At 40.2% G+C, this 23,442-nt stretch overlaps 1 protein-coding gene across 3 annotated transcripts in view; it reads right to left on the bottom strand.

Moving 5' to 3' along the window:
- Window positions 1-23,442, bottom strand: part of FAM118B (family with sequence similarity 118 member B) — a 46,429-nt gene that overhangs the window by 15,645 nt on the left and 7,342 nt on the right. For all 3 annotated transcript variants that reach the window (XM_060160740.1, XM_060160738.1, XM_060160739.1), the window contains exons 2-3: window positions 8,315-8,407; window positions 4,279-4,531 (exon numbers count right to left, since the gene is read on the bottom strand). In XM_060160740.1, the coding sequence (XP_060016723.1) occupies window positions 4,279-4,531; window positions 8,315-8,400 (339 nt within the window). In that variant the 5' untranslated portion in view covers window positions 8,401-8,407. The remainder of the gene's footprint in view (window positions 1-4,278; window positions 4,532-8,314; window positions 8,408-23,442) is intronic.

The following is a 23,442-nucleotide window of genomic DNA, read 5'->3' as shown; positions in this document are numbered from 1 at the left end:
ATGAGCTTGACAGCTTCCAAATACCTTTGTGATGAGATTGGTGGTGATATTAATGGATGCAATTTTTTTGGATGGTGTAATGAAATGTGTCAAAATCTAGAAGATACGTACACCTCAGTGAAGCAGTGTTTTTCCAATGGGTAATGTTACAAAACCGTGCATGGGTAGAAGATGGATCATGGATCTTAATGCAACAGCATAAGGGAAGTTCAGATTCCATATCACCAATAACATGGATATGATCTGATATCAGATTCTTTATGGCTATTAATCTTTAGGAAGCCATCACTTACTGCATTTTTGGTGTAGTATCAACAACGAGTATCTACGTTATCCAAAAAGACTATTAAAATACTTTTCTCTTTTCCAAGTATGTACCTGTAAGCCCTGATTTTTTTGTATAGTCAAACCAAAACCTCACAAAGACACCTGACTGACTACGTAAAGCAGATATGAGAATCCATTTTCAATTAAGCCAGACATTGAAGAGATTTGCAAAACGTGAAACGATACCACTCTTCTCACTAATTTATTTTTGTTTTTGGAAAATATAGTTGCTTTTGATAAGCACGTTGTTTATGTTAGCATGTAACAGGCTTATTATTATTTTTAATGAATTTAACATTTAAAAAATGTCTCAGTTTTAATTTTCAATATAGTGAATATGAATAGACATAACCCACATAAACAAGAGCTGTTTGAGATTCTCAGTAATTTTTAGGCGTATATAGGGGTCTTGAGACCAAAAAGTTTGATAATTGCTACTCTATTGGAACTGACACTACGACTACACTTTAAGGTGAATACTAAATCTTCATCCAAAGATAATTAGTGACTCCAGTTTGATGTTTGGTTAGTATACATTTATTGACACTGACTTTAAATCCTCTCATTACTTTCAATCATAACTAACGCACCTAGCAAGGTCATGCTTTCTAGTCTCAGGAGACCTTTTCAAAGGATGAATGAAGGGTCCAGCCAAGTGGCACAGCACCATGCAGACAAGACTTGCTGGACTAATACAGCACTCTTTGTCCTCACGAGCTCTTTCTTTCTTTTTTCCCCCAGAAAGACAACATTTTTATTACCGGGCTGACACACTTCTTTAATACTTTTCCCTTATATTTTGGGTCTATATACTCTTTAATTACCTTTTTATATGACAACAATTTTGTATTTGTTTGAACATTAAAAAATTATGCTTTCTTCTTCTTTTCTCTCAAGTGTACTTAGCAGATATTAACACAGCCACCCTCACTTTCATTGACTACTGTTTGAATCCTACAGCTTTTCCATCCTCTTACCTTTATTTTTAACAGCTTTACTGAGATATGGTTCACATAACATACAATTCACCTATTTGAAGTGCACAATTCAGTGGTTATTTGTATATCCACAGATATGTGCAACTGTCAACACAGTCAATTTTTTTTTTTTTTTTTTTTGGCTGTGCCACGCGGCTTGCAGGTTCTCGGTACCCCGACCAGGCATTAAACCCCAGCTGCAGCAGTGAAAGCCCGAAATCCTAACCACTAGGCCACCAGGGAACTCCCCATCACAGTCAATTTTAGAAAATGTTCATCTCAAAAAGAAATCCCATCCCTTTATTATCACCCTCCTGCCCTCCATCCCTGCTCCAGTCCTAGGCAACTACTAAACTACTTTCTGCTCTAACAGATTTCCCTACTCTGGACATTTCGTATGAGTGGAATCCTCTAACATGTGGTCTTTTGTGACTGGCTTCCTCTCAGCGTAATGTTTTAAAGCTTCGTGCACATTGCACCATGTAAGTACTTGATTCCTTTTTATTGGCAGGTAATAGTCTATCGTGTGAATATGCCACATTTTGTTTATCTATTTGACAGTTGCTGGACATCTGCACTATTTCCAGCTTTTGTCTATTATGAGTAATGTTATAAAGATCTGTTTATAAGTTTTTGTATGGACACACACTTTCATTTCTCTTGGGGGTGTGTGTGTGTGTGTGTGTGTGTATGCACAAGTGGAATCGTTGGGTCATATGACAACTTTATTTATTTGTTTGAGAAATGGCCAGACTATTTTCCGTCCTGTCTGCACCACTTCACAATCCCAGCAGCGTACGAGGGTTAGTTTCTCCACAGCCTCGTCAACATTTATTACCCAACTCTTTGATTCTAGCTATCCCAGTGTGTGTAAAGTGGTATCTGACATAGTTTCTGATTTGCATTTTTCTAATGACTAATGACGTCAAGCATCTTTTCATACACTTATTGGTTATTTGTATATCTTCCTTGGAGAAATGACTATTCAAATCCTTTGCCATTTAAAAACTGGATTATTTTAAAATGCTGGAGAGGGTGGGGGTGGGAATGTAAACTGGTGCAGCCACTATGGAAAAGAGTATGGAGGTTCCTTAAATAGAGCTACCAAATGACCCAGCAATCCCACTCCTGGGCATATATCTGGAGAAAACTCTAATTCAAAAAGACACACGCACCCCTATGTTCACAGCAGCACTATTTACAATAGTCAAGACATGGAAGCAACCTAAATGTCCATCCACAGATGAATGGACAAAGAAGATGTGGTACATATACACAATGATACTACTCGGCCATAAAAAAGGATGAGATAATGCCATATGCAGCAACATGGATAGACCTAGAGATTACCATAGTAAGTAGGTCAGACAGAGAAAGACAAATATCATATGACATCACTCACATATGGAATCTAAAAAATGATACAAATGAATTAATTTACAAAACAGAAACAGGCTCAGAGACATAGAAAACAAACTTATGGTTACCAAAGGGCAAAGCAGGGGAGGGATAAATTAGGAGTTTGGGATTAGCAGATACGAATTACTATATAAGACAGATAAACAACAAGGTCCTACTGGATAGCACAGGGAACTATATTCGATATCTTGTAATAAACTATAATGGAAAAGAATATGAAAAAGAATATATGTATAACTGAATCATTTTGCTGTACACCAGAGACTAATACAACGCTGTAAATCAACTATACTTCAAAAACAAATTAAACTGAAAAAACTGGATTATTTGCGTTTTTATTAAGTTATAAGAGTTTTTTTTTATACATTCTGGACACTACACCCTTATCAGATATATGGATTGTCGACATCGTCTCCCATTCTGGGGGCTGTCTTTCTTTCCTGATAATGCTCAGTGAGCCTAGTAGTTTTTACAACTTTGGTGAAGTGCAGTTTATCTATTTTTTCTTTTGATTCTTGTGCTTTTGGTGTCATGATTAAAAAACTACTGCCAGATCCAAGGTCATGAAGCTTTAAAACTACGTTTTCTTCTAAGAGTTTTATAGTTTTTAGCTCTGACATTTAGGTCTTTAATCCACTGAGCTAATTTTTGTATATGGTATGAGATGGAGGTCCCATGAGCTCTTTAAAGTCTATTAATTTTTTATACTGTTCTAGGTTAGTAACATTTTACCCCAATTAAGCACAAAGAAATGAAAAGACAAGTAAAAGGCCCTAAGTTTTTGAATGAGTCATGATCTAGGAGGGAATTACCAATACTTTTAAATGCCTTTCAGGTTAACACTTAATGACACTTCTTTCCTATGGGCCCTAGGGCGTAGGGGGAAAAATCAACACTGATAATTGACTTTTTAAGGCATAAGAGTTACATTTTTTTTCAAGGTGCACTTAATTCATTAAGCTTTAAAATATGCTTTGGCTACTCTACTATTTCCAAATATATCTTAAGTGAATCCTGATTTTTAAGACATTTTTAAAACGAAGCAAGACAAAGAGGCCCTTAAATCATTCAGGAATTGATTTCCAGCTCAGTTTGCTAAAACGCAGCAAAATTCCATATATATACATGTGTGACTGCCTTTAAAAGGAACATTAAAAACTGGCGCTGCTTCATCCACAAAATAAGAATTATCTCTAATCTTTCTGAGGTTCCCTGAAAGGCATGGATGCCAGGGAACACAGCTTTTATAGTAGTGAGTGTAGAAAAAGTAAATTTAAAACACAGCAATAATGGGACAGTGGTCTCATTTTGTACAAATAAAGGCCTCAACAACATTATCATCACCATCATCACCAACCCCCCCGCACCACCACCACCACAACACACTGAAATGAGGTCAAGGTAACTACCATGATTCGGGTCCATAAACTGACATTTTGCAGAAGAGCCAAATGTTATGCAAATCTATAGGCTAGATAAATCTCCTTATTGCGTTCAGCATGTGTGTCTGGTTTTAGGAAAGATCGAATGCCAGGGCTCACACAAGGGTACTCACAGGAGAGAGTTTCTGGATGAGGTCATGGGCAACATGGACAAGGTTCTTGTCTTCGTGGAGACATTTCTGAAATTTTTTGCTCTCCTCATCTTCTAGAAGATCAAAATCAATGGCCGCATCCAGTAAGGCCTGAATCAACCCCTTCCAGGATTTCAGGGCTGGGACCTGGGGTGCGACTGCAGCACTGATGCCCGTTCCAATCACCAGCACGAGCTCCCGAGGCTTCTTCGTTTTCAGGCTTGGGAGCAGCTTCCTGAAAAAGTCAAACAAATGAGAGGACTGAGAACGTCCAACAGACACGAGGCACAAAGACCGTCCAAAGCCACGGTTTTCAGCTCTAACTCCTACAGCTGCAAAGATGACAAGCACAGGCTTGATGCCTTTCCAAAGTAGTGTGAGCACGGTAGTGCCAGTACGTGTTGAGAAAGTAATAACCCTACTGTGGAAATCCTAAAGCGCCATCGTAAGACCGATCTTCTCAACCTAAGAAAACCCAATATCAGGAAAAGGTCCAACTATCACCACTCAGTTGAGTTTTGAAAACTAAACTATATTTTAAACAAACATAAATTTCAAAAAACATGTCTGATTTGATTTGGATTCCAGAAAGAAAAGAAACCCCCCACATGTGAAATTCCTATTGTTGAGAAATGCAAAACAGGAGATGAAAGAAAAGCCAATAAAAAAAACGTAAGCCCAAAGTTTGTGAACACAAAGACGAAAATGAACATGACTAAAGCTGAGTATGAGATAGTCAAATATGGGAACACATTTGCCTTCGGCTTTGTTCTAGATATCCTCAAGCAGGAAAAAAAAAAAAAAAAAAAGTGGCCAACAAAATTCTGAAAACACAAAAGCCTTACATACCTAAATAAAGAAACAACTATTCAACGGATATGACGGAAGGTGGAAAACATTCCTTTCTTCCCGTGATAAACACTGAGTTCTGTCCTGACTTCTGTGTGAGATAATTTTTGTGTTTTGGTACAAATTTTTGTGTTTTGTTTCTCCACGCCCCCTTCATCCTGAAACTATATTAAAATCTGTTTGAAATATGTTTATGCACTTTAATTTAAACACATGCTGATGGCACGTGTTTTCCTAAGAAACTGCCCTTCTCGACCTTTTGCTCACATAATACAATGAACAGAAAAAGGATTTGCATGTTGGCATAATGCAAGAAGGGAAAGGTACTTTTAGCCTTGAGAAAGCTAGTTTTGAAGAAACCACCTCTAGAACTGCCTTCCCTATTCCCAATTCCATGAAAAACTCATAAAGCACCATACACATGGAGTCCCTGGCCGCAAAAGCTTAGTCTGCTGGGGAAGACTGATAATAGACCTTAGAAGCAAACAGTGAAAAATGCCATTTCAGTTCAAGGGGATCAAGAAAGTGAAGCACACACAAACATATACTTAAAAATTTCTAGAAGGGAGGGACTAGCAGATGCAAACTACTGCACACAGTATGAATAAACAAGTCCTATTGCACAGCACAGGGAACTATATTCAATATCCTTTAATAAACCATAACGGAAAAGAAAAGAAAATTTCTAGAAGTATTCATAAGAACTGTAAATAGTGGTTAACTCTGGGGATTGAGGAGAACAGGGATTTTTGTTTTCCATTTGAATGTGCTGTACTATTGGAATTCTTTACCTCATACATTATAGCTCTGAGATGTGATTTTTCCAAATTTAAGACTTCCAGTTAAAAGGGAAAAATTTAACAGTTATGTTTCACCTCTGGTTCTTCCTAAAACACTAAATAGTAGTAATTTTTTAAGAAGGCATACATTCATAAATAGCAGAAGAGGAAAAGATGACAAAAATAGGAAAAGTAGACGAAAGAGGTCAATAGATTTTAGAAGCAGTCAAGTAAGAGCTGATCCCCTCTGCAGAAGCTTGGAAATGTTCAGGCACAGCTGAAGGTGGAGGGTCAATTCGCTGCAAGGCTGTGTCAGAAGTGGTCAGAACTCTAGGACAGGAGGCCTGTCCTCCAGAGAGCTTCCACCAGAGGGTTCTGTATCTGAGAACACCGTGCACAGCTTGGGGAGGGGGACTGTGTACATTCTGTATAAGAAATATGAGACTCTCCCCTGCCCCCTCTCCTAAAGGAAGACTCCCAGACGTTGGCAGTCAACCTTATGCCTGCACCTCAACCTCTTGGGGTCAGGAGGTGGGAGGAGTTCCCTTTGGGGAAAATGGCCAGCATGAGAGAAAAGACCACAGAGTCCGGCAGGCTGTGGAACCTGGCCCATGCTTGTTACCCACAGGGAGGCCCACCAGCCACCAAGCCCCTCGTCACACACAGAGTCTCCATTGGCTTTTCAGTGTTTTCTCTTAAATATGAGCAGAAAAATAAGGGTCACCTTACCTTTGAACAAAATCCCCAGCATGAGAGTTATACCCAAACAAACCAGCAGATAGAAAGGAACTTGGGGGAAATAAGAGACCATCTGGGAAAGGGGAGAAAAACTGAAAAGGAAGCAGTGACATCCTGACATAGATTTTTTTTTAAAATGGCATCTGTGCAACAGAACAGGATGCTATAAAAAAAACTGGGCAAACGAAAAGATTTCTTATTTCTATACAAAAAAGACAGAAATAAAAAATTCATAAGGTTGGGAGATACAACTGAGAAAATCTCTGAGAAAGTAGAATGATAAAAACAAAAGTGATAGAAAGCTGTAAGAAAATTAGAGACTTATCCAAAAGGCCCAACATCTGAATACCAAGAATTCTACAAAGACAGAATACAGAAAGAACCGTAAAGGAAATTATCAAATCAGTAACACAGGAAAATTCCTCCAAAGTGAAATTATTAGTAGCCTGCTTGAAAGAGTTACCTGATATCCAGATTCATGTGAAGATGTATCAGTGTGAAATTTCAGATTACTGAGAATAAAATAACCATACTTACAAGTTTCTAATGAGAAAAGAAAAAGAAGTCATATAATACAAAGGACTAGGAATTAGAAGAGAGTGGCTATTGTGGCAGGAACACTTAAGATGTTAGCAGAGAATGGGCAATGATTTCATTAACGGTAAGGAAAATGAGTCCGTATCTGAAGTTCTACACTCAGCCAAATCATCAATGTAAGAGTACGATACAGACATTCTCAAATGTCTCCCAAAACTTTTCTCCTCTGAATCCTTACTAAGGAAGCTAACGAGATGTTTTTCAGCAAAATGAAGGAGTACACCAAAAAGGAAGACATAAGATCCAGGAAACAGAGGGTCCAATACAGGAGAGATGTGAAAGGAATTCCCAGGGTGACAGGAAAGGAAAACGGCAGACAGCAGCAATGTGGCAGGCCTGGAGCACAACTGCCCAGAGGGAAGGACCCACGGAGCAGCTTTAAACTTGCACATTACTGACGTGTGTCAGCAGATTAGGAGATTTACGCTCTATCACAGAGTTTGAATTTAAATTGATAGGTTCAAAGAAAACAAAGCAAAAAAAAAGAGACAATCTTTAATAACCTGGAGGAAAAAATGGACAAGGAAAGAAACATAATAACACATTAGGCTCAGCTATGAATACTATTTATACAGTCATACAATGTAAATATTAAACCAAAAATTGTGATATAAAACACACTAGGAGGCTGTGAGGAGAGTCTATGGTGTGTTTGGGGAGGGCAGCTGGGGATGGATGAGGGGAGGATTCAGGACAGCAAGCCTAATCCTTACCTTCCATAATTAGAAACAGGTAAAACCCAAAACTAAGAAACAGCAGTACACATGCAGTATTAAAAATCTGGATGTAAATATTAGAAGAAACAGACAAAGTTGAAAGTGATTACCTCGGAGGAGGAGGTGAGGCACTATGAGCCTTAAAGAACTGTCTTTTAAAATTATATACATTTCTGACCTTGATAAAAAACAAATTAAATGCAAAATAAAAACAATTTTTATATGAAGGCCAATATTAATTAGTGATGCCAACTGGGATGTAGGGTAAGTTCATTATTTTTCATTATCTACCATCAGTGGTGATTTCCTCTGTTCCTCGGATCCCCTTCCCTTGTTTACCTGGGCTTTTTGGTGGGAGGTGCGCCATCACTCAAGAGCTCCCAAATCTGGTCTATAGCCGAGGCCTGGCTCCCTGTAGAAGCCATCCAGTTTCTAAAAGAGATTAAACACCACGGACCACAATTAGATGTGTAAAGTATATCATTCAAAATAGCACATGCATTAAACAGTTTTAATAAGCTGTACATCCTAAAAAGTGTTCTAGAGGTATAACCGGCTTAACGGAAATTCATTAATTAATGTGTCCCAAATTTAAGGAATTAAATTCATCCAAAGGAAAGTAACCTCAAAATTATGACTTTGGAGCTCTATATTGTTATCCAAAGTATACAGATATATATAAGTTCTGAAGGCTTCCCCTCCCCCTCCAAAACCAAACAAAACCAACCAAAACCAACATCAACTCATGTCAATTGTTGGCCATCACTTTGTGGAGCCTAAGAAATACCTGCTATTCTCCCATGAGACAGGCTTGGGGAAGACTTTGAGGATAAAAATAACCCACGAGGATTTCCCTGGTGGCACAGCGGTTAAGAATCCGCCTGCCAATGCAGGGGACAGGGGTTCGATCCTGGCCCAGGAAGATGCCACATGCCGCGGAGCAACTAAGCCCGTGCACCACAACTACTGAGCCTGCGTGCCACAACTACTGAAGCCCCTGCACTTAGAGCCCGTGCTCCGCAACAAGAGAAGCCACCGCAATGAGAAGTTCACATACCGCAGCAAAGAGGAGATCCCACTCTCCGCAACTAGAGAAAGCCTGGGCATAGCAACAAAGACCCAAAGCAGCCAAAAATAAATCAAAAAAAAAAAAAAAGATTTAAAATTAACCCACGGGTAAGTGTGCTAAATGCCCCCAATTATCCTTTACTTTCACCTAAAGAAATCACTGGCTCAAGAATAGAATAATCAATACTAATTTGCTGATTGTTGAACATCCCTTGTTGCTGGACAACTGTGTCCTCACGGGCAGTGAGGCATGACTCTCTAGCTAAACAAAGACTGGGTTCTGAGACACTATGAAGAATGGGAAAGGTATTACCAAGCAATTATATTCAGGTGATAACTAGACAAAGTGAAAGAATTATTGTGGATTAGAATAAGACCAATAAAGAGAAGTTTTAACTGCTCAAAAGTTTACTAAACTTGCTAAATATAAGGACTGTTAATTCTAAAATAGCAATACATTAAATATTGTCCCCCCCCCCAATAACCAGAAGACAATACATATTACCAGAGTTTTGGACTTTTTAAAAAAATTTATATTTATTTATTTATTGTTGGCTGTGTTAGGTCTTCGTTGCTGCGCGTGGGCTTTCTCTAGTTGTGGTGAGCGGGGGCTACTCTTCATTGCCGCACGCGTACTTCTCATTGCGGTGGCTTCTCCTGTTGCGGAGCACGGGCTCTAGGTGTGCGGGCTTCCGTAGTTGTGGCACGTGGGCTCAGTAATTGTGGCTCACGGGCTCTAGAGCACAGGCTCAGTATCTGTGGCGCACGGGCTTAGTTGCTCCGCGGTGGGTGGGATCTTCCTGGACCAGGACTCAAACCCGTGTCCCCTGCATTGGCAGGCAGATTCTTAACCACTGCACCACCAGGGAAGTCCCTGGATGTTTTATTACCTTACATTGTCAGTACTTAGAAACCAAACTACTAATAATTACTTGAAGCTTGCTGTTTTATCAGAAAGCTTTTTTCTTTTTTTTTTTTTTAACATCTTTATTGGGGTATAATTGCTTTACAATGGTGTGCTAGTTTCTGCTTTATAACAAAGTGAATCAGTCATACATAAACATATGTTCCCATATGTCTTCCCTGTTGTGTCTCCCTCCCTCCCACCCTCCCTATCCCACCCCCCCAGGCTGTCACAAAGCACCGAGCCAATATCCCTGTGCCATGCGGCTGCTTCCCACTAGCTATCTACCTTACTACGTTTGTTAGTGTGTATATGCCCATGACTCTCTCTCGCCCTGTCACAGCTCACCCTTTCCCCTCCCCATAACCTCAAGTCCGTTCTCTAGGAGGTCTGCGTCTTTATTCCTGCTTTACCCCTAGGTTCTTCATGACATTTTTTTTCTTAAATTCCATATATATGTGTTAGCATACGGTATTTGTCTTTTTCTTTCTGACTTACTTCACTCTGTATGACAGACTCTAGGTCTATCCACCTCATTACAAATAGCTCAATTTCGTTTCTTTTTATGGCTGAGTAATATTCCATTGTATATATGTGCCACATCTTCTTTATCCATTAGAAAGCTTTTTTCTTTCTTAAGACATTTTTAAAAGTTTGCTGAATTAGTTTTTCTGGTAAAGAGAAGGCTAATTTCCTCAACTCATATTCCATCACACATACTGGAATTCTTTGGTATCATAATCACTTGGAAAATAGGGATTACAAAATCCTAACAGTGAGTGAGGAAGTAGACCATCTTTCCAGTCATATCTTTGGTTCTGTTGGTGAGAAAGCTGGGGCTCAAGAGAAGACAGACTACTTAACTCAATAAACCTTGCCCTACCTTCATAATCATCTGAGATGCTTGTTAAAAGTATATGTTCTTAAAGATAAAGTCTATTAGTTAATTTAAAAGATAGTATATGTTCCCAGGCTCTACTCCTAAATTACTGAACGAGAATCTCCACAATCTTCAGGGGATTCTTATGATGAGACAAACAGGGAATACCTAAAAGAAATGCAAACAATTTCCCCACAATCCAACGTTTTGCTAAATAAAGGATGCACACCACATGCCACACTCCCTTCTTTTACATGTACACATCACTTATTACAGTCTCACAGCTTCCCAGTTGCCAATACCAACAGTTAGGAGTTAACTGCCATTAAAATATTTCCATGAGGTTTTTATTTCTCTGAAGTCTACCTATGCTCTAGACTGGAGAAGTCGTGGCAGGAGTGGGAATTTCTACCACATATGCGACAACCCAGCAGTTTGGGGATGTTTTTTAAAAGAACACAATGAAAAGTGTTCATTATGCTCTTTCTTTAAATATGGCTCTATAAACCCATCTGCAATCTGGACAAACTACACTCATGTAGAAAACACTGTGTCTTGAGAAAGCTGAAAGTAAAACATAGAGAAAAGTTAATTTAATGTTCATTAAGTTTTGAAGATGGACATCTTCATAATCCAATGTTTAATTCAGCTACTAAACCAGAGTTTTAACTCTTATATAGCGCTTACCACGTGCCAAGCACTATTTACAAATATTAACTCATGTTATCCCCATAACCTTATGAAGTACTATTACTGCCCCATTTTAGTGATGAGAAAACTGAGGCACAGAAAAGCTGGGTACCATAATTCAAACCAAGGCGGTCTGCCTTCCAAGTTCATGCTCTTAATCGCACTATTACAACCTAAAAACATTCTCCAAGTATTAGCGTCTCAGCTTTTTTACCCCCTGTTTTTAATTTACAGTCCAAAACTATCAAAGAACGGAGCTCCCACATTCTAGAAAGCAGATTTACTTGAAATAATTGTGATGCTTCGTAGCGGCTACATGATTAGGTGCTTTGTTGATGCAATCACGGCAGCTGGCTAAATTCAGGAGCTGAATGAAGCCATTTTTTTCCGGTGATAAGCACTATTTGTCACGTACCTCCCACCACCAACAACCTACCAGAGCCCTAGATCGGTCCTATCATTTTCTCCTGGAAAGTATGCAAGGTCATTCTGCTGGATTCTCTTTTCTGACAGATGGTCAATTCTTAGTGTCAACACCTGAATACTAAGCTTTTTAATTTTTTTCGTTACAGAGCCAACTGTTATGAAGGTCCATTCCATCTACATAATATAAGAGAATTAAATATGGCCAACAACTCTTGACAAGTTGTTACTGGAATGTTCTCGGCCCTCTTAGGAACTGAGCGAGAAGTAATTCAATATGCCCACATTAAATCTGACCATACATTCATTCTGTTTTCTAACAGGATAACATCTTTTCTTCAGTCTAAAAGATGGCTCATATGATACAATCTTACATGTATACCTCAGTGACATCTAAGCATAAACCGTATCTTATTCCTTTTAGAGTGTTATTTCAGGAAAAGAAAAATCTATTTTACCCCATTGTTTACTCTAAACAATCTGCAGGTACTGCTAAAGAGGTTCTAAGCTAATTGCAAAAATCTTGCACAGAATTCCTAATATGCAGCAACTAGTTCACACATTAATTTCTTTATGTGATCACTATTTGAGTTTTCATTTTAGTGGGACTTAGCAGAGGTGGAAAAAGCTTTTCTGCCACAAGAAAACAAAGGCAATTACCTGTGCCAGTGTCTTCATTACCCCAATTACTGCTAATAAGCCACTGAGAAATCCTTTAAGGCCCACAGAGTTCAGCAAAATAAAAGTTAGACGTTCGGTAAATGCCAAGACAAGTAACCTCATTAACAAACTTTTTAAGGCCTAAGTCTTCATATCAGATAGGATACTTCTACTTTGAAATCTGTCAGCTTGGCAAGAAATAGAATGCTTATATCTGGTGGGTGAAAAAGGGAAAAATCAAGGCAAGTGTTCTAGGAAAAATCCATTAAGAAACACGGAAAAGATAAGAGAAAAAGGATTGGTTATATGAATGAAATTAAGATTGTATAAACTAGCAGTTGTAGATTTGAAAACATGAAAGAATTCCAGCTCCTCCTTTCACAACATCTTGGTGCTGGCAAAGATGGCAAAATCTAGCTGCTTTCTTCATGGAGGGATGAGAGTGGGGTCTCCCAGCCGCTCTCCTCACGCTGATCCGGGGGTCTCCCTGTGCTTCCAGTGTGTGGTCTTCAGCCCAAACAAACCACTGACATGCCAGAAGGAACACAGAATAATACACTTTCAGATATGGGTGGATGGAATAAAAAGGAGAGAAAAGTTCTAATGATGGCATTTTTGCCTGGAAATAAAAGATCTACAAATGACTAGCTTGCAAAGATGGTACATTCCTTGTTTTAAAAGATCAGTTGTATTTATAGCAAGCTTTCCCCTCTTCCATTAAAAATAATAATAAAATAAAACAGTGACTGAAATAGAGACTGGTTTATTTCTCTATCATAAACATAGAAAAGGGTTAACTTTGTTTTTTAAGGGAAGAGACAGTCATCCTCCGACTTGGAAGAAACCAAGCCCCTCTGATTGTGGCTTTTGGACTAATTTCAACACATTTGTTTTTTTAGCAACTATGGGAGAGGAAAGAAGAAAAAGATAGCCAGTGTAAGGTACTACAAAAGAGCACCCGACAAGCTTGTTGACAATGTAACAAATTAACTAAAATAGTTTACTAAGGCAGTTGATGAATTCAGTTCTATAATGTAGATTGCAGCCTATTCTATTTGTTTTGTATAAAACAAAATTTCCATTTTCTTCCTTCTCATTCATACAAAGAAATGGAACTGATATATAAGAACTGTATCTAGTTGTGCCAGGATGTGATCCCTCTGTGTACCCCAGTCTTGAAGTCTTTCCTCTACCTCTGGTTAACCTAGTTTGCTCCTACTTTTATCCCTAAATTGTATGTGCCTGACACCCTCTACCTTCTGTTAGATAAGATCTGTATCACACTCATTTCCTGAAAATTTGCTTTAATACAGTCACTGATAAAATGCCAGATTGCTACCACTTATTCTTGGGATTTCACCAGCAAACAATGACCTATCAATGAAAAATGTGAGAATGAACTCATAAGATATAGGGTTTCTGGAAAGACTTTAAGGATTGAGACGTATAATCACAAATTCCAGAAAGCCTTTCAACTCAAGTCCCAAAATAAACTACACTGGTATTCCAGGCTCAAGAGCTGAGATGTTGTTTATATCATTTATTTTCAATTATAAAACCAAAGTAACACAGCATGTACAGGGAACAAAAGTGTTTCAAGAAGGAGTAATGGAACATCCAAATTAAAATCTGCTTTGAATTAGAAGTTGGTGATGGAAGTTGATGATTTTACCATGCAAAGAATGATAACTAATAAATTCCTTCTTTGTCCCTGCTTTCCCTCCTGTGAAGCTTCTATCTGAGAAAGTATATCCTGAAAACAATGACACATGTTGCTAAGGAAGGAGACTTTAAAAATATTTAATAAAAATATTTTCAATGGGGACTTCCCTGGTGGTGCAGTGGTTAAGAATCCTCCTGCCAATGCAGGGGACACAGGTTCAATCCCTGGTCCGGGAAGATCCCACATGCCGCAGAGCAACTAAGCCCGTGCACCACAACTACTGAACCTGAACTCTAGAGCCCGCGAGCCACAACTACTGAAGCCCTTGCACCTACAGCCCATGCTCCGCAACAAGAGAAGCCACTGCAATGAGAAGCCTGAGCACTGCAACAAAGAGTAGCCTCTGTTCGCCGCAACTAGAGAAAGCCTGTGCGTAGCAACACAGCCAAAAATACATAAATAAAATAAATTTATAAAAAAAAGAAATATGGTCTTTATTAAAAAAATAATATTTTCCATGTATCAAGTAGTACGATGATACAAACAATTTCATCACAAGTGACCTAGGCAATTCATTAAAAATAAGATTAAATAAATCTTCAAGGATAAGATTTTACATTCTAGCCAGTCCTTGAAAACTGAAGTCCCCTATTAAGACAGTGTGAATTATGAATGGCTGGACCCTCAACTGCTTGCTTCTCATGCCACCAAGAGGACACACAATGTGCCACATACAGACATAGGTTCCTTCAAGTCCGGGCGAGCTCAGGCCATGTCACCATTATAGAGGATTTCTCTATGAGCTGAAATTTGACAAGCTGTAAAGAAGGGAAGACTTTCCTGTCATAATAAAAATTAAAATGTTTAGTAAGAATATCCCACCTAGTTTCCACTCCTTTTTACTTTCTTGAGGATTTCTGACTTAAACAGCACTGAGTTTGAAAAAATTTTTTTCAAGTTGCATTTTGACATGGAGCTTGGCAAATGTTATGGTTAAAAACTTCAAGTGTAGCTGAATGTTAATAGTGATTAAGTGAACTGTCAACACCGTGTGAGACATCTCAGAAGTCCATTGTGGCCATGTAATCCAAAACCCGTTCACAGTAAAACCAAGGACAGAATATAGGAAAGATACACAAAACAGACCTGTCTTCGCACAGTATCTTAAACTGACATAATGGATAAAAAAGAACTGAATAGACACCCATCTTGGGTTCTTAATTATGTTTAAAACTCAATTATCAAAATACCCAGTAAAGAGGGATTTCGCAAAAAGCTTGCTGTGAGTGCATTCAATCTTTTCATTCTGTCATTCAACAGAGATTAAATGTCTATGAAGTGCTCGCTCCTGAACTTCCCACTCAGGATGGCAATGGAACTGGAGGTCTACAGAGGTCATGGCATTTCCTTTTAAAGAAAAAGAGGGCAGGGCTTCCCTGGTGGCGCAGTGGTTGAGAGTCCGCCTGCCAATGCAGGGGACACGGGGAGCCGCTGGGCCCGTGAGCCATGGCCGCTGAGCCTGCGCGTCCGGAGCCTGTTCTCCGCAACGGGAGAGGCCACAGCAGTGAGAGGCCCGCGTACTGCAAAAAAAAAAAAAAAAAGAAAAAGAAAAAGAGGGCAGACCATGCAGTCCTATCTAAAGGAAGGAGAGAAAAGGCCTTGCAAATTTTTCTAGGGCCCGTCTAACTCAGTTATATTAACCTGTACCATTTTCCTTTTTTACTGTGAGATGAATGTAGAATGTTTTGTTTCAGAAAGTCAAAGACGTGTGCTTCTCAGCATTTTCTTTAGTGATCATACCTCATATTTAACCTCATGGGAAACTAAACTCAAAACAATAAACAGCAATTTCGCAGAGAGGACTCAAGTATGAAACAACCATGACAAATTGGGAAAGGAATCAGTAAGAAAGAAGTTTAAGAAACCACAAAAGGATACTCTGAAAAATAAAATTCAGAAACATGGGAAAAGATCAGTTATGGGCAAGTACGGCAGAACACCTCCCTGGATAAACTAAGCCTGGTTCTTTATAAAGAATACTGTATATGCAAAACAAAGATGATACTGAATATACACACCAACACGATACACTTGACATGCGTGCAACTGTGGCAGCATTCTTCTATATTAGTATTGATCACATAACCTGCACCCCAACCCCGCCCAAGTACAAACGCCCCTCACCGTCTCCTGCCTCTTGTCTGTAGAGAAGTTGAAGTCTCCCAGGCCTCTGAGTCACAAAGGAGCAGGCTCAAGCAGCTAACGATTAGGACAATAGAGTTACAGACTCAGTGTCTGATGCATGTTCCTGAGTGGTTTTACAGATACCGTAACTGCCACCAGAGGGGAAAGGCTGACTGCATGATGACCAGACTGCAGCTGTGACAAACCACTCCATCTTGAGCAGTACGGAATCTACGGCTAGCACAGCGCCAAGAACTGACCTTAAGAGAATGGGATTAACACTACTGCTGAAAATAATCCGCATCTTTGTGGGCATCAAAATAATTGTAGCTTGTTCTGCCCCTGTATGGAAACGGACAACTACAACTGTGAGAAAAGAGATGCTACAGACCCATGTCAACATCTTCCACTCTAAGAATACGACACCCTACGTCAGCAGGAAGAAGTTACAGAAGACAGACCTTTGCCCATGATCCCACAGAAATGGAATGATGTTCTGACAAGTGGGGATTTGTAAGCAGCATTTGGCAGGAAAGAGCTCTCTGCAGGAGGCCTCTTTGCCTTGTCACTAACCTTAAACCAGCCCCCAGCGCCCCCCACTCCCCCCACCCCAGCTCTGCTCATCTCCAGCCCTAGTACACCTTTCAGATCTTTTGACCACGTGATACCTTGCCTAATCCTAGTCTGTTGCTTCTTTCCATAGATCAAAGGAGTAGAAATGAAGAATAAGTAACAGATAACCAGATCTCTTCCCCAGCTTCCCCTTCAGTAATCTGGCGAACAAACTGTGAACACGATAGCATCTAAAGAAAAATCAAGGGAATTCCCTGGCAGTCCAGTGGTTAGGACTTGGCGCTTTCACCGCCGTGGCCCAGGTTCAATCCCTGGTGGGGGAATAAGATTCCCACACGCTGCACAGCTGGGCAGGGGGGCGGGGAGGGATCATCACAAGACATCAGCAAGCCTGCACACAGTGGGATGTCGATGACTGTGACTCGCTACATGAAAGACTGACTGGGATTACTTCCCTTTTTCCCTTTAAAAACTTTCACAGCCAATCAGAATCTTTGGAGATGGTTTTGGGGGGACACTGAGTCCACCGCCTCTGCAGATTGCAGGCATTCTATAATTAAAAGCAACTTTCCTTTCTACCAACATTTCTCTCTCTCTTAATTGATTTCTGAGTGGCCAGCAGCCAGACCTGATTTGGTAACAGGACCTTATGAAAGTAGTGTGCCTGATTTAGGTCGCAAACTTAAGAAACACATGGAAAATCTCACTGAGTCAAAGAACAGAAAATATAGATCACCAAATGAAAATGTTAAAAAAGGATTTGGAGCAACTGAGCTTGAAAGAAATAAGGGAGGTGACCAAACCTACTCTTACAGGGCAGTTTCTCCCAGACTCAGCCCAATCTTCACCCCCATCACTGCCCCTCTTGGAGATACGTGCATTTGGCACCTTTGCCATCCTTTGCTGTAAAACAAAGCCTTTGGCTTTTAACCTGAGATCTCTAAATTGGAAAGGTAAATTTTCAGCTTTTACTAAATGCTACGTCATATGAGCTTGTGATCTATCATCAGTTTCTCATTCACAGAAAAAGAGATTTTTTGCTTGTTTGTTTAGTTGCCCTTTGAAATGAATTTAAGAAACTTTCGTGTTACTTTGGAATTACCTAAATCAAGTTAAGACAGGAGTCCGGGTATTTATAGATTACCACCTGCAGAGCATTCACAGAATGAAAATTCTTTCCCTAATTTATTCACTTATTTTGGCTTATGAACTTTTGAATTTGACTGAGAAGTCTGTTCCCAAAAGGCTGAGGAACTCCCTCCCTCTAGACCTGCTGCCTTCTTTACTGTTCCTCAAACAGGCCTGGAGCACTCTGGCCTTGGGGCCTTTCTTTGTATGATTGTTCCTTCTGCTGGATCTTCACCACCTCCCCCCCCCACCCCACCCCCCCCAGCAAATCCGCACAAGTTTCCAATCCTTTGCTCAAGTCAGACCTTCTCAATGATGCTACCCTGACCACCGTATCTGAAGCTGCAGGCTCCTCACTCACTGCATCAACTGCTCTACTTTTAATTTCATAGCACATACCACCCCCAGTATACTAGTTATATTTATTAGTAGTATAATAAAGATATTAATTACGCTTATTATTTGCCATCTGCCTCCTCCCACTGGAATATAAACTCCTCAAAGGTAGGGATCTTTGTTTAGTTCACAATGCAGCCTGAGATGCTAAACGGTGCCTGGCACAGAGTAGGCACGCAAATACTTACTGAAATGAAGTAACTGAAATCTAAGATGTTGCTCATGATCAGAATTACAAGAAAGCAATTTATCGTGCAACAGAGAATGCATTTCTAATTAAAAGAAACACCCTGTGACTGCTTTTAATGCAACTAGGACCATAAAAGGCCATTTCTTTTTAAAATGGAACAAATGGGAAAAGACAAATTCCTGTGAAAATTGCGTGCACAGTAAATCAACATTCAGGCTATCACTTTTCAGATACACCAACAGTCACAACAGGGAGTGAAGGTAATCTGATTCCAGCAGGCAGAAGAAGGATTTCAGACTTAAAAGTTTTAAGACTATCCCTCTGACACTAAATGAAAAATTTTAGACGTAAATCATTTTATTTTTATAACTCAAGTTTCTGATATCTAAGATGTAAACTGATGTAGATTCTTAACGCAGGAACTCTTTCTGGCAAACAACTCAAAGACCTTAGTATTTAGGGCTAAGAAATCAGTTTCTTTTATTTAATATATTAAATCTATCCTAAGTGTTTTACAACTAGAGAGGAAGAAAGTCTTTTGTAGCAGCAAAAGGGATTTCAAAACACAAATTGGATCAAGTCATGGTTTAAAATCACTCAAAGGCTTCTCTGGGTTTAATAATACAAAACTCCTCATCCTGCCTGCAAGACCTGGCCCGGCCTCTCCAGTCCTCTTGACAACATCCCTTCCAGCCCTCAGCCTCACCCACACAGAACACATCACACACCTTCCCGGCTCACACAGTCTTTGCTTAGAGCGCTATACTCTGCCAGTGAAACAGGAGGGAAGGGGGCAGGGCACAGCCTTTGAAAGAATAACATAGCCTGAGGACATGACATAAACTGATTAGAACGAAATGGGTCCAAGATGGCAGACAAGTCGACTTCCACTATACCTTGAGCCTCAGTATACACTCACTGTAACACATCAGCAAGCTAAATGACACACCCACAGGCGCCATGACAGTTCCAAGGATCCATAAGGATCAAAAAGTGGGCGGTGGCCCCATTCCTGGAAATCCCCGCCCCTTCCCTAAACAGCTGGAATACTCCTCCCACTCATTAGCCTATGAAATCACCCACCCCTATAAAAACTGACAGCCCCATACCCTGGTGCCTTTCTCACCTTCTGAGATGGCCCACACTCTGTGTAGTGTGTTTCTCTCTAAATAAATCCACTACTTACCTATCACTTTGTCTCTCACTGAATTCTTTCTGCAATGAGACATCAAGAACCTGAACTTCAGTAAGTCCTGAAAGCAGGTGTGTGATCTCAGTTGGAAGACTGTGGGTTTTGGCTGGGTTCAGTCCCAATCAGAATTTAGGCTGGGTTCAAGTCTCGGCATGTGGGTTCAAGTTCCTATCTAAGTTTTACACAGTTTAAAAGCTACATGCAGCGAACTCTCAGTCCCCTGAGTTCTTCCTCTGGCCTGGCACGATTATATTCTGTATATGCTGGTAGAGTTTAAAATGACTGGAACTGTACTAGCCACAGCAAATCCACTGCTTTGCAGTCACAAGCTGTTGAATTTTCATGTTAAAATACCTGTTAAATGCCAGGCATTGGGCTAAAAGTGATACTACTACCGCATCCAGTTCACCTCCAACAAACACCATGTAGTGTTTACAGTGAGCCAGGCATTTCTCTGCACTTTACAACGTTCACTCCTCTATGAAGCAGACACCATCACCATCACATGTCACAGATACCACAGATAATGGAGGCACAGAGACATTAAGTAACTCGCTAGCGGTCACATGGCTATTTATCACACAGTAGATACGGGATGCTGATGCCAGAGCCCACATTGTAAAGACACAACTCAATACTGTCTCACCAAAGATGACTAACGTCATACCCTTAAGGGCCAAACCCCTGCAAAGTCTCCATCTTTTAGGGGCAACAGAACTGTAAACATATACTTACCAATATGGCAAAATTCAATGAAATAGTTGAGACTTATTTTCCTTTACCTCTTGGAAGCATCTGACACTTAATTCCATTCTCATCTCCCCTGGATACTGTGTTTTCCTGGCCTTCCTCCCAACCCTTCTTCCTCTGCCCATTCCCTGAATGTGGACTGTCTTCATGGCACCATCTGAGGCTCTCCAGTTTAACCACTTTACCTACTCCCTACTCTCCCTATCCCACTTACTCCGATGGTTTGGCCTCCAACGAGGCCAACTAAATGCTAATGACTCCTAAATTTGTATCTTCAGCTCAGATCTCTCCTGTGTTTCAGACCCATGAGATACCTACTCAGAAGTTTCATTACAGCCCTTCAAAACTCAAACATACTTTTAGACAGTCCTATTTCAAACTTAAAGATCAAAACACAGTTCAAAAACCTGCTCCTAATCATGTGTTGGAGGTCTGTGAATGGCAGAAATAATCTCTGGGAGATAGGATTACAGGTGATTATTTCCTTCTTTCTGTCTCAAGCACTAACACAAGTATTTATTGATTTTGAAAGAACTGTCATCTACTTTAGCAAAGTTCTTGCAAGTACCTTCCCTGGATCAATCTCAGTAATCCCTTAAGAACAAGAGAATGATGGACCAGTGGGAACGTAGGAAAGTGGCTAAGCTTGTAACTGTAAACTAGCTGATATTCCGTTCAGGGTATTTGGATTTCTTCCTAATAAAAAATTAAATGAAAAGTATTCTCTTTGATCTGTAAATGAACTGAGGGATGAAAGCACTGTTTAGACCTGAAACAAGAACCTGAAAGCTCCAAAAAGAGGTTATTATCTGCCACAGAGGCCCACCAGAGCTAGAAAGACTAGGCTGATAGAAGAAGCAGCTTTAAAAGCATTGCTTTGCAGAGCAGGCAGCATCAGTCTTAAAAAGTGGCCAGTGAAAATAATTAAGGAAAAAAGACAGATGAGAGAAAAACAGGTTAGGGAGACCTAAAAACATACTTTAATAAAGAGCGAAGGAGGTCAATGCAAGACTGAGGAGTCACAGGGAGAGACAAGAGGGCTGGATGGCCTGGGCCCCGAGGTGGGGACAATGCATGGGGGCGGAGGGAGTGGGGGAAGGCACTTCTGTTTTCTGAGAAAACAAACAGGTTGCATGTAGGCACCCGGGAATAAGTTTAGGGTACAGCGAAGTAGAAAGAACAAGCGATCCCATTTGGTTCTGTGAAGAAAAGCAGCTTTCGGGAGGAACTCTTGGAGCAAGTGTAAGCATCCTGGTTTCATGCTGACATCAATTCAAAAAACTGTATTCTTAAAGAGTTTGCCCCTGCTTTTACACCACACGTTTTCTTATACGTAAATCCCCTTCGGTTTTTTTTTTTTTCTAACTTTTCTTCCTTCATTTACCTTAGTGTCTTAGTAAAATTAACTTTTTAAAATACTAAGTACTTGTGGATTCACCCAAAGAGCAGCAGAGCATGTTTCTAGAGCAGAAGAAAGAGAGAAGCAGTGCATTTCTAGTGACTGAGGCCAGTGGGCGAGTTGGGGTGATGGAACCGGAAGTGAGCAGAGGGCTGGACCCTCCAGGTCCCCGTGGACATGCCTTAGTGGGGTCTAGAGAGCTGTGGTGAAACGCTAAGTTCTTATCACATTCATTCTGGCAATAGATCTCAAACCTGCTCCAATGTGGAGAGCAGGAAACTGAAAACTATAATGGGCTCTCATTAAAGCTGTCATATCCATATGACAAGAATGGATATTATGAAAAATGATCAAAGGAAAAGAAAAGATCGGGAGAAAAATCACAGGAATCATAGAAGAAAATGTCCCCAGATTGAAGGACATGAATTTCCAGAATGAAAGGGTCCACGGAGCACTCGGAATAGTCAATGATGAATACCTGCACCAGGGCACATCATCGTGAAACTCCAGACCACCAGGGATAGAGAGAGTATCTTCAAACTTCCAGTGAGGGAGAGAAGAGAAACCAAACCAACAAAGCAAGGTTTCGTAGAAAAGGTGTGAACCACCACACCTCCAGGGCACTTACAGATACCGGGAAGTACAACGAGGCCTTCAAAACTCTGAGGGAAAATTATTTCTAACCTGGGACTCGATTACACTTCCAAACTATCAAACAAGTTTGTGGGCAAAGTAAAGTCTTTCAGGTACTTCTTAGGATGTAAGATGTGAGCCAAGAAATGGGACGGCATGGGGGCCAGCCCAGGAGGAGAGTGAAGGTCAGTTCCTGCATGATACTGACAGGAAGCAGCAAAGGGAGGAGGAAGGTGATGCAGGGCTCCAATAAAAAATGGAAGTGATACATTTGAGCCCAGAGATAATGTTACTGCTATGAATGTGATTAATACGTTAGAGCATTTGGAAAAAAATTAACATAGGTAAGTGAAATAACCAGGCAAAGGTGAGCCTACACACGTGGAACGGCAATGCAGGATCACCTGGCTCAACCAACGGTGGACGACATTGGGCAGAGGTATAAATACAGGAGTGTCTGCTGGGCGGGAGGGAGGGAGGGAGACTGATTCCTGGGCCCTAACTCAGCATTCACGGAATCAAAATTTCTAGAGGAGTGATCCGTAGCTTTAAAAGTACCTCAGGTGATTTTTATCATCAAGCAAGTTGGGGAAATGCTGACTAGTACTTTGGGGTCAGTAAACTCAGAGTGGATTTGGTTTTCTGAGTCAGTTAACAGTGCAGCTCTCTTTATAACAGCTAGTGTAAGTCATTTTCATTAAACCAACAATATCATTAGAGCAAACACAGCATAT

The sequence above is a fragment of the Lagenorhynchus albirostris genome, chromosome 9 (assembly GCF_949774975.1).
Source record: "Lagenorhynchus albirostris chromosome 9, mLagAlb1.1, whole genome shotgun sequence".
Classification (NCBI taxonomy): domain Eukaryota; kingdom Metazoa; phylum Chordata; class Mammalia; order Artiodactyla; family Delphinidae; genus Lagenorhynchus; species Lagenorhynchus albirostris.
Note: the sequence above shows the minus strand (reverse complement) of the source record. Positions and strands in the feature narration are given on the sequence as shown.